This window comes from Notolabrus celidotus, chromosome 20 (genome assembly GCF_009762535.1).
Source record: "Notolabrus celidotus isolate fNotCel1 chromosome 20, fNotCel1.pri, whole genome shotgun sequence".
Classification (NCBI taxonomy): domain Eukaryota; kingdom Metazoa; phylum Chordata; class Actinopteri; order Labriformes; family Labridae; genus Notolabrus; species Notolabrus celidotus.
In genome coordinates, this window is record NC_048291.1 from 18,790,877 (window position 1) to 18,805,802 (window position 14,926).

A 14,926-nucleotide genomic window follows, 5' to 3' on the forward strand; every position below is an offset into this window, starting at 1 on the left:
ACATCTTACTTAAAAACATAACTTGAAAATACTAAACAACTTGGAAGTGTTTAAAAAGGCCATGAACTCAGTCCTGAAGAATCTCTCTGAGGTGACTGTTGGCTTCAGAAGCAGCTGTTTTTATTAGCATGCTACCTTACTGCTCTTATAAGTTACTTTAGATTACTTTCCAACATTTCTAACATGCTTTTAAGATTTTATGTTAACCAGTATGATCCTAAGCTTACCTAACTGTACCTCACCATGACATGCTTTTAAGATTTAATATTACCCTGTATGATCCTAAGCTTACCTAACTGATAACTAACTATAACATGCTTTTAAGATTTAATATTAACTAGTATGATCCTTAGCTTACCTAACTGATAACTAACTATAACATGCTTTTAAGATTTAATATTAACTAGTATGATCATTAGCTTACCTAACTGATAACTCACTATAACATGTTTTTAAGATTTAATATTAACTAGTATGATCCTTAGCTTACCTAACTGATAACTAACTATAACATGTTTTTAAGATTTAATATTAACCAGTATGATCCTTAGCTTACCTAACTGATAACTCACCATGACATGCTTTTAAGATTTAATATTAACCAGTTTGACCCTTAGCTTACCTAACTGATAACTCACCATGACATGTTTTAAGATTTAATGTTCTATAAGCTCAAGATTTCCACCGTATAGATAAAGTAAGCATCGCATACTGTGACTGTTTCTCCTCGTCATTTAGAAGTTATGAGAGAGTCTGGATTTTGGGTACAGGGTAAACATGTTCCTCCAAAGGGGACGCAGGTATTACGCAGCCTCTCTCCCCAGCTGTAGGTGGAGGCGGGGGCGGAGCTACTTCTCCGTTCATTCAGTGTTGAGGCTATTTATAGCTCTGGATCAGAAGGAGCCGCGTGAGAGATCGGCTGAGTATAAAAATACTATAAAATGTAGAAAAAAAGGAACGGTAAAAGTAGCGACTGGACAGCCCAATGTAACGAAGTAAAAGTACATATATTTAACACAAATGTACTTGAGTAGGAGTAAAAAGTACTCTGCAAAACAAATACTCTCAGAAGTACAATTTTTGAAAAAACTACTCAGTACATTTAACGGAGTAAATGTAACTCGTTACTACCCACCTCTGGACTACATACTAAATTCTAACGCAGTATGTAGTAGGCAATACCTACTGCCTACTACATTAGTAAGTAGTATGTAGCAGGCCGTTTCGGAAACAGTCTTTGTGTCAGTCAGAACTGATGAGGTCTTCTGAATCACCTGTGTCTCCAACTGTCATTAACTGTTCCATTGTGATGGGACCAGCTGTGTAGCTGCTGTGTGACAGTTGATTTAGAATGGGATTCATGGAGTAAATTAGGGTCTACATATGTCAACACTATGCGATAACCGTAATAGCTATCAGAAAAAGGATCAAACCATGAGCATCCAAAGACCCTGATGAACACAGTGATGTGTTTTTCATGTCTGTACAGTCAGAAATGTAGTCAGGGCAGCGAGTTAAGAAAAGTGAAACTTTTGCTGCCCTCCAGAAATATTTAACATTACGGCAGATGGCCGAGCAGAGAGACTTTCTCTGACAGTTGGTGACCTGGTGGCTCAACGGTACAATCTTTTCCTTTGGTAACCTCTTTGACAGAAGCAGGAGAAGACAGGGAACGTTTTGATGTCTTATTTGTGTATGTGGAGTGAGATTTGTGGATTTTCTGGCAATTTTTCAGAGGCCATGTCCCATTTTTTTCCAGCCTGCCCACTCTAAGATTTGAACCTCTCACTCTGCTCACCAGAGTTCCACCCCACACACACCAATGTTAAAGTGAGGGAAGAGCTGAAATTTGATGAATTTTTGAACAGTGAAATCTGTGAAACTGTGAAAGGTATCAAAAAAGTGAAACATGTGTAGATAGCTGAAAGTCTTGTGAACAGTTTAAAGTTTGAATGGAGTGTATAAGTGAAAGTATGCTGAAGCTATGAGCTGTAGTAGTTGAAGAAGTTGAAGTGGATTGATAAAGTTGAATAATTCAAAAAGTATAAGGGTTAAATATGTGAAAAGATATAGCCTGCGAATGGTGAAGAAGCTGAATAGTTTAAAAGTTGAACGGTTAAAATCGGTCAAAATTTGAAGGCTGTGAAAGCGGTCACGGAAGTGGAAAAATAATAATAAGTTTAAAGTAGAAGAACAATATGTTGAAATGCTCAGCATTTCAACATAATAAAGTTGAATAACAATATGTTGAAATGCTGACTCAGCATTTCAACAATAAATCGAGTTCTTCAAGGAAAAGACAAGCGGTCACTTGTTGCTTCTCTCTCACTCTGCTCACGTCTCTCTGCTTCTCTCTGCTAAACTCAGCCGGTCAGCGTAGTGTAAACAAGGGGACACGCGGGTACTGCCGTATATCGTTCCATTGTTTTGCACGGGAAATGGTCGGGTCGGACAGGGATTTTTGAAATAGCATTTAGAAATTACCTTTTTTAGAGCTGATAATCTCATTTTATAACGTGGATTAAGAGTAGGAACATATAAAGGTGAGACTATTTCAAGATCACTTAAAAAGTCCTCATAGCCCCTTTTAAGTAAGAAAACGCTCAGTAAACAGTCAAGTTTGAGTGCAATTACCTAACAGATTGGTTTGCCGTGCCCAGCTAATTTTAACAGTGCTAGCACCAACAGCCCTCAGTCCTCTTTGCGAGTTACCGCCTACCTGTGCTGGATATGCTCTGGTCTATTCAATATATGCCAGTTTAACTTCACAGAGCCTGCATACAGCTTTCTCTCCAAGATCAAAATACTGCCAAACGACACCACACTACAAGATGCCATCAGTGCTTCTTTACATCAGAGTAGTAGAGCATTATATCATCATGGTAGTAGCCATTAATAGGAGCTACAGACCAATTGTTTGGTCATGTGCTGTCGTCCAATTGAAATTATCTTTTCTTTGTTTAAATGTAGCTGCAGAAAGTTTCTAGACATCCAGCGTTTTATCTTAGACAGGTAAAGGTTCACAGAACTCAGCATACCAGGATGTGTATTTTTAACAGGCAGGTATAACTGAGTATCATCTGCATAAAAATGACATGAAACACAATGTTGTTTATGATGTGACACATGGGTGGCATGTAGAGGACAATTAAACTGGACCCAACACTGACCCTGTGGCACACCATACCTCCCATCAGAAAAAGCAGAGACAATTATTTTCAAGGTTTTTTTTTACTTTGATTACAGGCATTTAAAAAATAATCAGGAACCCAACCACTGGACAGGGAACTGTTAGAATTGGAAAACCAACCTTGGCCATTACTTCAAGTAAAAACTATTTAGGTATCACATAAAGGGGGCTGGAAGACAATCTCATACGGATATATTTTTAAAGTTCACAACTTCTCACAGTCCAGAACACTAACAACTGGGGCACAAGAGGGTTCTTGATTAACAAGTCGATCAACTGTCTTTAGTGAAAACTCCAGGCTTGTGTTGATGAGTGAAAATGTATCCAGATAAATATTTTGTACTCACATTCTTAACCAAATTGTGACACGGTAGTAAACAGTCCTTCATAATGGTGTGCTTGGAGGCCATATTTTTATCCCATCTGCGCTCTGCTTTCCTGCAGTTCCTTTTAATAGCTATAGAAAGTGTCATCCAAGGCTGCTTGCTTTTACATGAGTTAGACCTCACTTTAGATGGTACAATTATATTTAGAAAGAGAATTCAAAAGGTCTGTTAAGACAGTGGTGTGGAAATAAGAAGGCGGGGTAAAGGCTTTGGCCATCAAACACTTGGCAGAACTTTGAGACGCTTGCTTTTGAAGATGCAAGTACACAATGAGCGGGGTGGGACAGTGTCTATAACTAGTGATTCTCAGTTAAAAGTTAGACATTTGTGGTCAGATGTAGTGATATTAAGTATTTTAACAGAGGTTACTGTCATAAAAATTGAGGTGGTGTACTGCAGTGCGGTGGGGACACTCCAACGCAAAAGTATGTAGTGCTCACAATGGTGTCGGCCACCCCGGTGTAGCTACTGCGTAGAGTCAGCGCAAAAGTATAAACCAGGCTTTAAGTGCAAGGTGAGAAAGGTGTGAGGAGTTTGAAAAGGCAGAGAATGTGTTGATATAACAATCATGAACACTACTGAAGGTGAAAGGGATAACAAAGGATGTCAAACTAAAGATAGAAGAATATCAAGGAAAAAAAGACAAGGGCTAAAATACAACATGGATTTGTGTCCACTTGATAAAAGATTTATAGGGAAGATAGCAAGATACAATGACAATGTTTTTAACATCTATTGAAGAATAATCATTGAAAAAATAGTATATGTTTGTGTTTTGTTGTTCAGCCCTTTTGGAGCCAATTAATGTGAAACCCTAGAGTCACAAATGAACAAATGCTGAAGCACTGAGGGCCTGATCTACTAAGAACCCAAATAACGAGCGCACGTGCTATTTCTGGGCGTGTTGCGGGTGATCTACTAAGACTGCGTGTGCAAATGATAACGAGTGCAAAAGTGGTGCGGACTGCCTTATTTTACGAGGATTTTGCGTGTGCTATCGGCTGTCACCATGGAGAGTTGAGAGAACAGAGTGGCCTTAAGCGATAAATGAAGTTTGAAGACATGGAGTTGGAGGTTTTAGTGGAGGAGGGAAATAAACACATCGGTGAACTCCAGCAGAGACATCTCAGCGTTAAAAACGCGATTTGGGAGGCCATCTGTGAAAAGGTGAATGATGTGAGAAAAAACAGAAGATCTGCCAATGAAATAAACGCATCTACTCTTCTCCAAAACGCAATCAGTGTTTTGATGGAGTTTAGAGAGCGATTTGATGAGGCTTAGTCTGCCACTCTTGCTCTAGAAAAGTTAGGCGTCACTTGGATGAAGACAGTCGCCTCACTGTCCCAGGGAGCAACTTTCGGAAGTTTTCAATGCCTGATATCATCATCCAGCAACTGTCCAAAGATTCACCAGCTTAAATGGAACTGGGAACATGTTTGAGTCAATTCACCCCAACACACTGCTGCAAGCACGAGATGAGGACTTACACAGAGCTGCCTGGCGCAGCTCAGTGAGTGCTCATTCACGTTAAAACTAACTAAAAACCCCTTGATGAGCACGATGGGACAGAATAGACTGAGTGGACATGTCATGTTATTTATTGAGATGAATGACAGATCAAAGAAAATGGACATACAGTGCACGTGGACAAGTCGCGGAGCTTAAGGCTCGTCCAAACAGTGGTGAGTAGGCCGAGTACTTCATATTGATTTTTGTTTGTATGGAACATGTGGGCCGCTGTGCCAATTTTATAAAAACTTTATAGCTGTTGATACAGTGGCCTACTGTGCTCTTAGTTGAAAAAGTTAAAGTGGGTGTCAGAATGATGCGCGCTATCCGTGGTGCTGAACTGCTTTGAATTTGTGTTGTTTTATTATTAGTATTTTGTTCTCTTGGTTTGATTGACTAAAACATTTGGTAATGCTTGTAAGCCCAGCTTTTGCGGGCATGTTGTAAAGCGATGGTATGATGAGCGTTACAGTGACCGCAGCCATGTGTGCGTAACGCTGTGCCAGTTTGCACCTGCCTTTCAAACGTGCTTAATATAGACGCAAATACAGCGCGCGTTATCTGCTTCAGGTTTGATAGATCAAATTGCGTGTGCTAAATGATTAAATTTGCATCTCCTCCTCCCAGTATTTTGCGCGTTCTGATGATCTACATGTATTCTGCATATTCATGAATGCAAACACGCTAAATTATTTGCGAGTGCTATTTTGCTCATTTGACAGACGCAATCCTCGGTGCCCGGTTAGTACGTCAGCTTTGCGCGCGCTATCAAGTTTGCACGTGTTTCTATACACGCAAACCTTTAGTAGATCGGGCCCTAACTGTATAAACCTTCATAAATATAAACACTGGGTAAAGTGTTAGTTATAAAAAGGCACACCTGCTACATCTGTGTTAAACAGACAGAGTTGAGGTGCTTTTCAACCAGGGACTAAATGGTTCCTGTTGCCCATTGTTGTCTGTGTTTCAATCGAGGCCTGAAGTCCCGTGGAAATTATGCAAATAAGGCCAGTGACATATGGAAAAAAATACAAGTAATTGCACTACACGTCAGACCAGTAGAGGGCAGTAAGACAAAGACGAAGGCCATTCAACCATAAGGCTGATTTATACTTCTGCGTCTCCCCTACACAGCAGGGGCTGACGCAGACATGAGCACCACATACTTGTGCGTCGGTGTCCGTGTCGCGCAGCAATTCTCCGCCGAAACGCTTGAGGGCAGTGCGGTCTCTCTGATAGCCGGCCGCCTGCTTCCGGTCCCGCTACGATCTCTGTTTACTTTTCCACAGCGATTCAGAGCGTGTTATGTTAATCTACAGCTGATACATGTTGCTGTTTATCATACAGACATGATTACATGAAGAATAGAGAAGAGGAAATGAAATACACGGCCGATGTGCGGCCGATGTCCGGGATCCCGGAAGTGCTGTAAATGCGGGAAAGACAAAGCCGCCGAGCGGACCAATCACAGGGCTTGCGGTCCGCGTCGGCTCTACGTGGAGTTACATTTTGGAGGAGGTGCATGTCAGCTACGTGCTTAGGCCTCGGCGTAGGTACGGGAGCTACGCGGACCCCCGCCGTTGATTCAACGCAGAAGTATAAATCAGCCTATAGAAGGAGACAGGCTGGCATTTGCAACACTGCAGTTAGCCTGTTAGCCTGTCACCATTAAATACTCAAGATAAATACAAAAAAAATGCATTCCCAAGGACTTGTTCCATGTTTCAACAGCTGTTGTAAACTCTGTAAACGCTTACACATTCAGCTGAAGGTTGCCAGTTTACAGGGTAACTGTTAATACTATAACACCTGGAGCTTACAGTGACACATTTGCAGTAGGCTCAAGGAACTGTTAAACAGCTATTTAACCTATGTGAATTACAGTTGTTTGTAATTTTATTGTGGACAGCAAGTGAAACTAAATTTAGACCCTGGTTCCTGCTGTCGAAACATGCATAGTTCCTCAAAAGCCCCAAAGTTCCTGTGTAAAGTTCCTGTGGTAGAAAAGCACCACTAGCGAGATTTCAGATGCTCCTAAACAGTAGCTTAGTTATTTGTGCTGAAAATTCAGCAAGGTGATTGATCATTATTATTGGATGCTGAGACACTGTTGGGAGCTTACAGAGTGCTTTAGAGTGCCATCTTTAGGGCCTGGAGGACCCTAGCATGGACCCAAACACATTGAAAGCTGATTGCCTTGTATTGATCCAGCCTGGCAGATCTGCAATCACATCTGCCTTTCTTGAATTCATTAAAGCAGAGTTGACATAAAACAAAACAACATTCAAATGATACCCAAAACTATTAAAAGGTTACAACCTGATTTGAATGACACAATGCTGGTTTGTGTGGTGCAAAGTCTCTAATCTGCTGCAGAACTAAGCAAAAAGGGATCAGGTTCCACAGAAAGCAGAAAGGCAAAAGGTGGAGCACATTTGCACCAGACTGGAGCTATCACAGAGAGTTACTGCTGTGATCTACCTCATTGCTTGTTACACACCAAAGCCTCTGTCAGCACCAGTTAGGGCCGACGAGTGGGTGTAAGTATTGTGCTCTGACCAGATCAACTTCCAAAGTGATTTACTCCCAGCTGGAGCAGCTCTGTGTGTTTACTTGCTTTGGACTGAAACTGTGTGTGACTTGGCACTTAAGTGTACACTGCTGATTACATCGTATACGTTAAACATAATAAACTAATGATTCACAATTAAATTAAAAAACTCAAATCTTCTTGAAATTACTGGGGCAAGTAGGAATCTGATCCTCTTCTCAATTTCTAACCTGCCCACTGGTACAAATTGTGTAACCTAACCTAACCTCTGGCACTTGAAACTTGTCTGGTGCTGCTTTCTACTGACATTCTCTCTCATTAGGAGTCAAGACAATCCAATGGAAGCTTTAACGTGTCATCAGTTAATGACAGCATTGTTGTGCAATTTCACACTAAATATAAGCTAGCTCAAAATTTAGTTCACACATAAAAACATGAACTGGTTATTGTTCAATGTTCATAATTTACAATTTTGAAAAAAGTTCACATGCAAAAAATAAAGTAGTACATGTTTTACCACTTAAATAATGTGCCATAAAGCAGGACAACTCAAAACAGATCAATTTTCAATATTTTTGATAGGAAGAATTTGTATCACATGGAAAGCTCTGAAAACTCTGAGCACAGCATTTACCCATAACCCACACAACTTCTGTGAGCAAAACATTTTCATCTTTGTAATTTAGCTGTAAAAGTTTGAGGCTTGAGCTCAAACATAGTGAAATATTCAGCCTGCATATTTGTATTTTCTATATTGATAAACAGTTAAAAGTACATTAAACATTGAGTTGATAATGAGTTCATTAAGTTCAATTTTCGGTCTCCCTCACTTGTTAGCTGAGGGAAAAAATATGCATCTCAATCACCTCAAAAAACAATACACCACAGTATGTCCAATGTGAGTATAGCAGTGATGTTCCTAGGTTATTGTAGTCAGTTCTTTGGGATCCTCATTGTGGGATTTGAGTGGGTCCCTGGTAAACTGAATTGGTCCTCAATTAGATTTTTCTTTCTTAAGTATTTGAGGTGTTAAATGTACAATTGACATTTGAGAACACCATATTACAAAGAGGACAAGATCAGGAAAGCAATAAGATACGTAACTTTGTTCACGAAGATTGCAAAAATCAAGATAAATCTGAAGTTTTTCTTAGTTGGGTCCAACAGTTTTGGGTCTACTCTATCCTAACTATTGTTCTGCAAACTGTATCAAAGCTTTTGTGAACTATAATAATAATAATAATAATAATAATATGCATTTTATTTAAAGGCGCCTTTCTCGGCACTCAAGGACACCGCACGATATATATATATATACATACACAAATTTACATTAAAGGAAACAAAATCAAAGTCAAAATGAAATCAATATAAACTAACAAAGTGGTAATATAATGTTACAGTATGGGTCTAATGTGTTTTAACTACTTCAATTCAGCTATGTGTCTTATCAGAATAACATAACTGATTATTTTATTATCAGTATTAATAGGAGATACATTAGGTTTTACACATAGACTGTATATAAAATGGACATCGTCGCTCCGCCTTTTCCCATTGTAAGGTTTTGAAGCCAAAATATCCCATTCCAGAACACAGACATCTTTTAAATTTTCTGCAGCTAGAGTCTGCGCAGTAGGGAATTTGTGTTTTTACAGAGTTTCTCTCTACGGCAGCTGTCAATTAAAGCAAACCCGGATGTAAAACCCTGTTTTTTAACTTCTAATAACTACTGAAAAAGAAACTTTTCAGAAAAAAGAGGCCTAGAACACAAAACAGTCAAATAATAACTACATATTACCACAGCAAACGGATGTGAGAAACATTTGTACGATGTGTATTTATTTTTTAAAGTTTGACCGCAGCCCCATTCAAATGAATGTGGGAGACGGAGTTTTTTACCTATACTGCAGCCAGCCACTAGGGGGAGCAGTTTTTGTGGCAGCCTCACTTCGAGCCGGGCGAGATGATGTCCATTTTATATACAGTCTATGGTTTTACGTAGCAATTTAACTGTACAATATAATAGAATTAGGATTATCCACTCATGCAAACAACATCTGGAATAGCAATTCAACAAATTGTAGTGTCTGAATTGCTAGCAGCATTAACTACACCGAAAGCATGCTATGTGCAGTACATTAAACTCTGGCTGCCATTACACAAATGCTCTGCAACTCTCTGTAATTCTCCATACCTCTTAGTGTCTCTCAGTATGTCTTGATACTTCCCAGAATTTGAGTCACTCACTCTCTCCAGGGCTACCCTTGCACACGTTCCCTTTCATAAGTTGCAAATTAAGCCATTCAGCTCACCGTCAACCAAAGTATGAGTGCATTGAATAGCACTGCATGACAGACATGCCTGAGGTGGGATTTGGAGTGCATCACTGAGTTAAAAAGTTGTGTAATAATGTCTACATTTAGACCTAATAAACGTAAGCACTATGATTCATAGAAATGTTCAAGTCTCCATATAACCAGGGTTAGGTTGAGACTTTTCCTGACTGGGGCTCACCTGGGGCACTGACAAACAAAGAAATGTTTATTCCTCCTTTTGTCTCCACTTATCATGTATACTTTAACTACTTAAGGTATCATACAGATGCTATATATCCATTTATATATACTTTTTAACTTTAAAATGTAACACAACATAATGACTACATACAATCTTTTATTTACATTTTTAAGAACTCAAAAAGAAGATGTAAATATGTTAAAGTCACAATTTTGGTCAAAACACATGTATTTGCAACGTTAGCAAACATTGTCACCATATGCAGGAGTTTGCTTCCATTTTTGATGACCTTGCCTACACACTTATCTTCTGAAATAGATGAGTATTTTTCTACATTTAAAATACCAACAAAAGAACATTTCTCAGAATTGAACAGTTGCCTATGAGATTTGTATCACCTCTGTAATTACTGGAAGTGACAAGATTCACTGGCATTTATTTTGCATTATTTCACTATAAATATAACAGACTGTTCAACCTCTGATACAACTCCAACACAGTAGGTGACGGTAATACACCTAAAGTTGAGTGCACCCCGTCAGGGGGGGCAACCAGAATTTTAAGAGGGGCCCATTATGCCATGGACGTCCCCTTGTACACGCCCGTGAAAATATCAGAATAATTCTTCACTATGCTAGTTCAGTGATTGCTTTTGATAACCAACACAGTAAAAGAGAATGGAATATGGGCACGGTTACATTTGGGGTAGATTTAGGCTCAAAACAGGACTTCAGTTAATGGTAACAATTATATTATTTTATTATTTATTTATTATTATTTTAGTATTATTATTTTTATTTACAGAGAAAATTAAATTGGGGTCAAAAAATGATGCCATTCTTGTGCAACAAGTTTGCCAGATTATACTTAAAACAGAGACTGAAATGATGGAGAGACCTATTACCAAAACAACTAATCCTGGTTATAATCTCAAAACAAGACCTCCCACATTTCGTTGTCTGCCAAAAGAAAACAATACGAATCCTCCCTTTTTCCAAGTACCCTTGCCTCAGGTCATGTATTAAATGTCTGTCTGTATTGCATTGTTTAAAATAATACAGCATGTGTAAGATGATTTTACTTGACATGACCAAATAAATATTGTGCTTACCCAAGCCACGTTGTACCAACTATAGTAGTATCATAAAGTCCTTTACATAACTTTATTTAGACCAGGACTGAGACAAGCTGCAGCACAGAAACAGGGTCTGTGACTGCTTTGTGCTTCAACTGCAAGATCTTCTTGTCTTTGCAGTGTTAGTGGGCCATGGTTTTGTCTGAGCATGTAATCCAGTCAGGGTTCTTTTTAGTGTGTTTTGCATTGTGCTTTAGAGGTTCAGTCTATCTGTGGTGTTTTCTAGCTTCTCTTTTAAGTTTTCTTTTGGGGGTTTCAGCTGCTGAGGATTGTGTCTGTGCTCAAAGTTAGTGCCAGGTGTTGTGCATTTCACGCTCCCTGCCTTCTGGCCCACTTGGGGATCAACTGCTACCCTCATGCACACACAAACGCACACACACATGCACAAGTCACATACATAAAAACAGAAGTATCCCCCTTCTCTCCCCCTTTTCTACCTTTTTCTCACCCTTCATTCCTAGATTTTCTTTTCATACAGCACCCTCTACCTTAAGTTATCACCATAATTATCGCCATTATGGAGTCCAACAATAGCTCCTTGCTGTCAATTGTGCGTCACGTGTTTTTCCCTGCTTGGTCTCTTTCTTTCCAGGATGACCTGTTCACCCATCACCTATCCGTCTCATCACTCTCTCTCTCTCTCTCTCTCTCTCTTATTCTCCTCTATCCCTCTCTCCAACCCCAACTCGGTCAAAGCAAATGGCTGTCTATCATGAGTCTGGTTCTGCTCAAGGTTTCTGCCAGTTAAAAGGGTTTTCCTTGCCGCTGTAACTAGCTAAATACTGCGAGGTGCAATGCTCATGGTGGATTAAGATGAGATAAGATGAAGAGATGAAGTCCTGTCAGTAAGAGGGACTGGATTGTATCCTGTCTTGATGTTGGGTCTTTGTTAATAATTTAACATGGAGTACGGTCTAGACCTGCTATGTTTGTAAAAGCGTCTTGAGATATCTTTTCTTGTGATTTGGCGCTATACAAATAAAGATTGATTGATTGACATATTATATTTCTTTGTTGTCTGGGTTGATTTTGCCTGTTTTTGTCTCCACACGCACACACACATGCACACGCAGACAAACACCTGCCCGTCACAGGAGGATGAAGGGGGGTTACCTCCATGCAGCTTGCCAATCTGCTCACTTTGTGAGTGGTGCAGCTTTCAAACACAAGAGATGATTCATCACGAGAGAAAAACCCACAAACTAAAAGAGAGGTAGTGCTTTCCTGTCAATCCAAACACAACACCTCAACTTTAGACAGCTTTTTACTCCCTTTTCCCATCTCTTACTTTTCAGCATCCAGTGAGTGCACATCCAGTTTCTCTCACACACTTCGAACACACCTCCTTTGCATCCACTTTCCATTCAACAAAATCCACCCAGCTCTTACCGTGAAGGTGGGTACAGCTGTGACAAGTGAGTAGATGAGCACAGGTGGGATCTTGCTGATGTTGTCTGGTCCCGGGTAGGGCTTAGAGAAGGTCTTGTCATAGCAGAAGAAGCCCTGGATGTGTACAGGAAACGTGTCCGTGTACTCAAAGTAGTAAGCCAGCAGCACCGTCCCAGCCATGATCACCAGCTGGAAATAGAACATGATCCCTCCGTTAGGAAGTGAGAGAACGAGAGGTGAAGCAGAGGATGGATGAGCAGAGGAGGTGGAAAAGGAGGAGAGGAAGAGGGCGAGTCAAGTCCCTGTTCCCCTTAACCACAGGCACATGCATAGGAAATACGGAGCAAGAGCGACTCAGAGTAAGGTTTAGTGTTGAATGGGAGGAGGGAGGGAGGGAGGAGAGAGAGAGAGAGGAGAGAGAGAGAGAGAGAGGAGAGAGAGAAGAAGAGAGAGAGAGGTAGAGAGAGAGAGAGAGGGAGGATGGAGGAAGGAGAGAGAGGAGGAGAGAAGGGAGAGAGAGAGAGAGAGAGAGAGAGAGAGAATATTTCACTCAAGGCGCGGTGTGAAGCAATGCTGTTTAAGTCCCACATTATTCAATCTGTATATAAATGAACTTGCAGAGCAGCTGGATGGTTCAGCAGCTCCGGGCCTCACACTCTTAGACACAGAAGTTAGATACCTGCTTTATGCAGATGACCTTATTCTGTTATCTCCAACCAGAGATGGTCTCCAACATAACCTGACCATCCTGGAACAATACTGCCAGAACTGGGCATTGGAGGTCAATTTTAAGAAGACACAAATAATGATCTTTCAAAAAAAAGCCCAGATGTCTTGAAAATAAATATTTTTTACTCTGAATAACACTCAAATTAAACACACAAAGAATTATACTTACCTTGGTCTGAACATATCTGCATCAGGAAATTTTAACATGGCAATAAATGCACTTAAAGAAAAAGCACGAAGGGCAATCTATGCATTAAAAACCAAATTATTCAAGATTAACATTCCAATTAGAATCTGGACAAAAATATTTGATAGTGTAATTGTACCTATAGCTCTATATGGAAGTGAGATCTGGGCCCCCCTCAGTAGACTGGAGCATGGCTCATGGGACAAACACCCATAGAAGCTCTCCATACTGAATTCTGTAGAAGAATCCTATATGTTCAAAGAAAAACTCCAAATAATGCCTGCCGAGCAGAACTTGGACGTCTCCCTTACTATTACATTCAGAAACGGGCAATCAAATTTGGACCCATCTAAATTTAAGCCCAAAAGACTCACTTTAATATAAAGCACTAAAAACCCAAGAGCTGAACCCTGAAAACTGTCCCCTTAGTCAGCTGGTGAGGAAGCTAATCAGCCAGACTCCAATCAGCACTGATCCAAAACACAACCAAATTAAACTCATCATGAAGCACTCCAAAGATCTGTATTTAGATCACTGGAGAAACCAAACAAAGACCCAAAGTAGAATGAATTGTTATTTGACCCTAAACCGTGATTATAAATTATCTGAATATCTGTACAGTGTCAGAGATACAAAACAAAGAGCATCCTGACCAAATACAGGCTGAGTGACACCAGCTGGCTATAGAGACAGGGAGACACAGACAGAATGGCTGCCAGAGAGGAGCGTCTATGTGCTCACTGCTCTACAGGGGACATAGAGAACAGAGATGCACTTCCTCCTCCACTGCAGCAAGTTCTCTTTCTAAGAGATTCCCACTACAGGGACATTACTAAAAATGGTACCAACCCTTCCCCAACATTAACCCCAGAAGAGAAACTGTCAGTCTCCTGGGGGAAGGGTCAGCAGATCTCTGGCTGCTAAAATGTGTCTGCTGTCACAGCTGAGGGACGCACCATCCCATGGTGTTTGATTTTGGTGGAGGTTTTGTTGAGCGCACCGCATCGTAGGTGAGGACATTGAGATATGCCGTATAGTTGCCACCATTGTTCATTAATGCATATAAATATGTCAATATATGGTGATATGTATGTGATGAATATAATATGTAATGAATATGGTGTGTGCTTAATGTATATATGGTGAGTGTAGTGTGTGTGAATATATATAATGTACTGTATGAATTTATGTGCTTTGGCAATAATATCTTGTTGTTCATGCCAATAAGCAATTTGAATTTGAATTTGAGAGCATGGCAAGAAAGAGAAAGGGAAAACGGCAAGGGGGGGGGGCTTGACTCTTCAAGAGATGGAAATAGGAACAATACAGA

General features: G+C 40.1%; 1 protein-coding gene across 4 annotated transcripts in view; it reads right to left on the reverse strand.

Moving 5' to 3' along the window:
• plppr2a (phospholipid phosphatase related 2a) overlaps positions 1-14,926 on the reverse strand; it is an 86,257-nt gene that overhangs the window by 31,433 nt on the left and 39,898 nt on the right. For 3 of the 4 annotated variants that reach the window (XM_034712309.1, XM_034712312.1, XM_034712310.1), the window contains exon 2: positions 12,681-12,869. In XM_034712309.1, coding sequence (XP_034568200.1) covers positions 12,681-12,869 — 189 coding nt within the window. Of the gene's footprint in view, positions 1-12,680; positions 12,885-14,926 lie in introns of those variants that run through there. The other variant, XM_034712311.1, reaches the window with a different exon arrangement.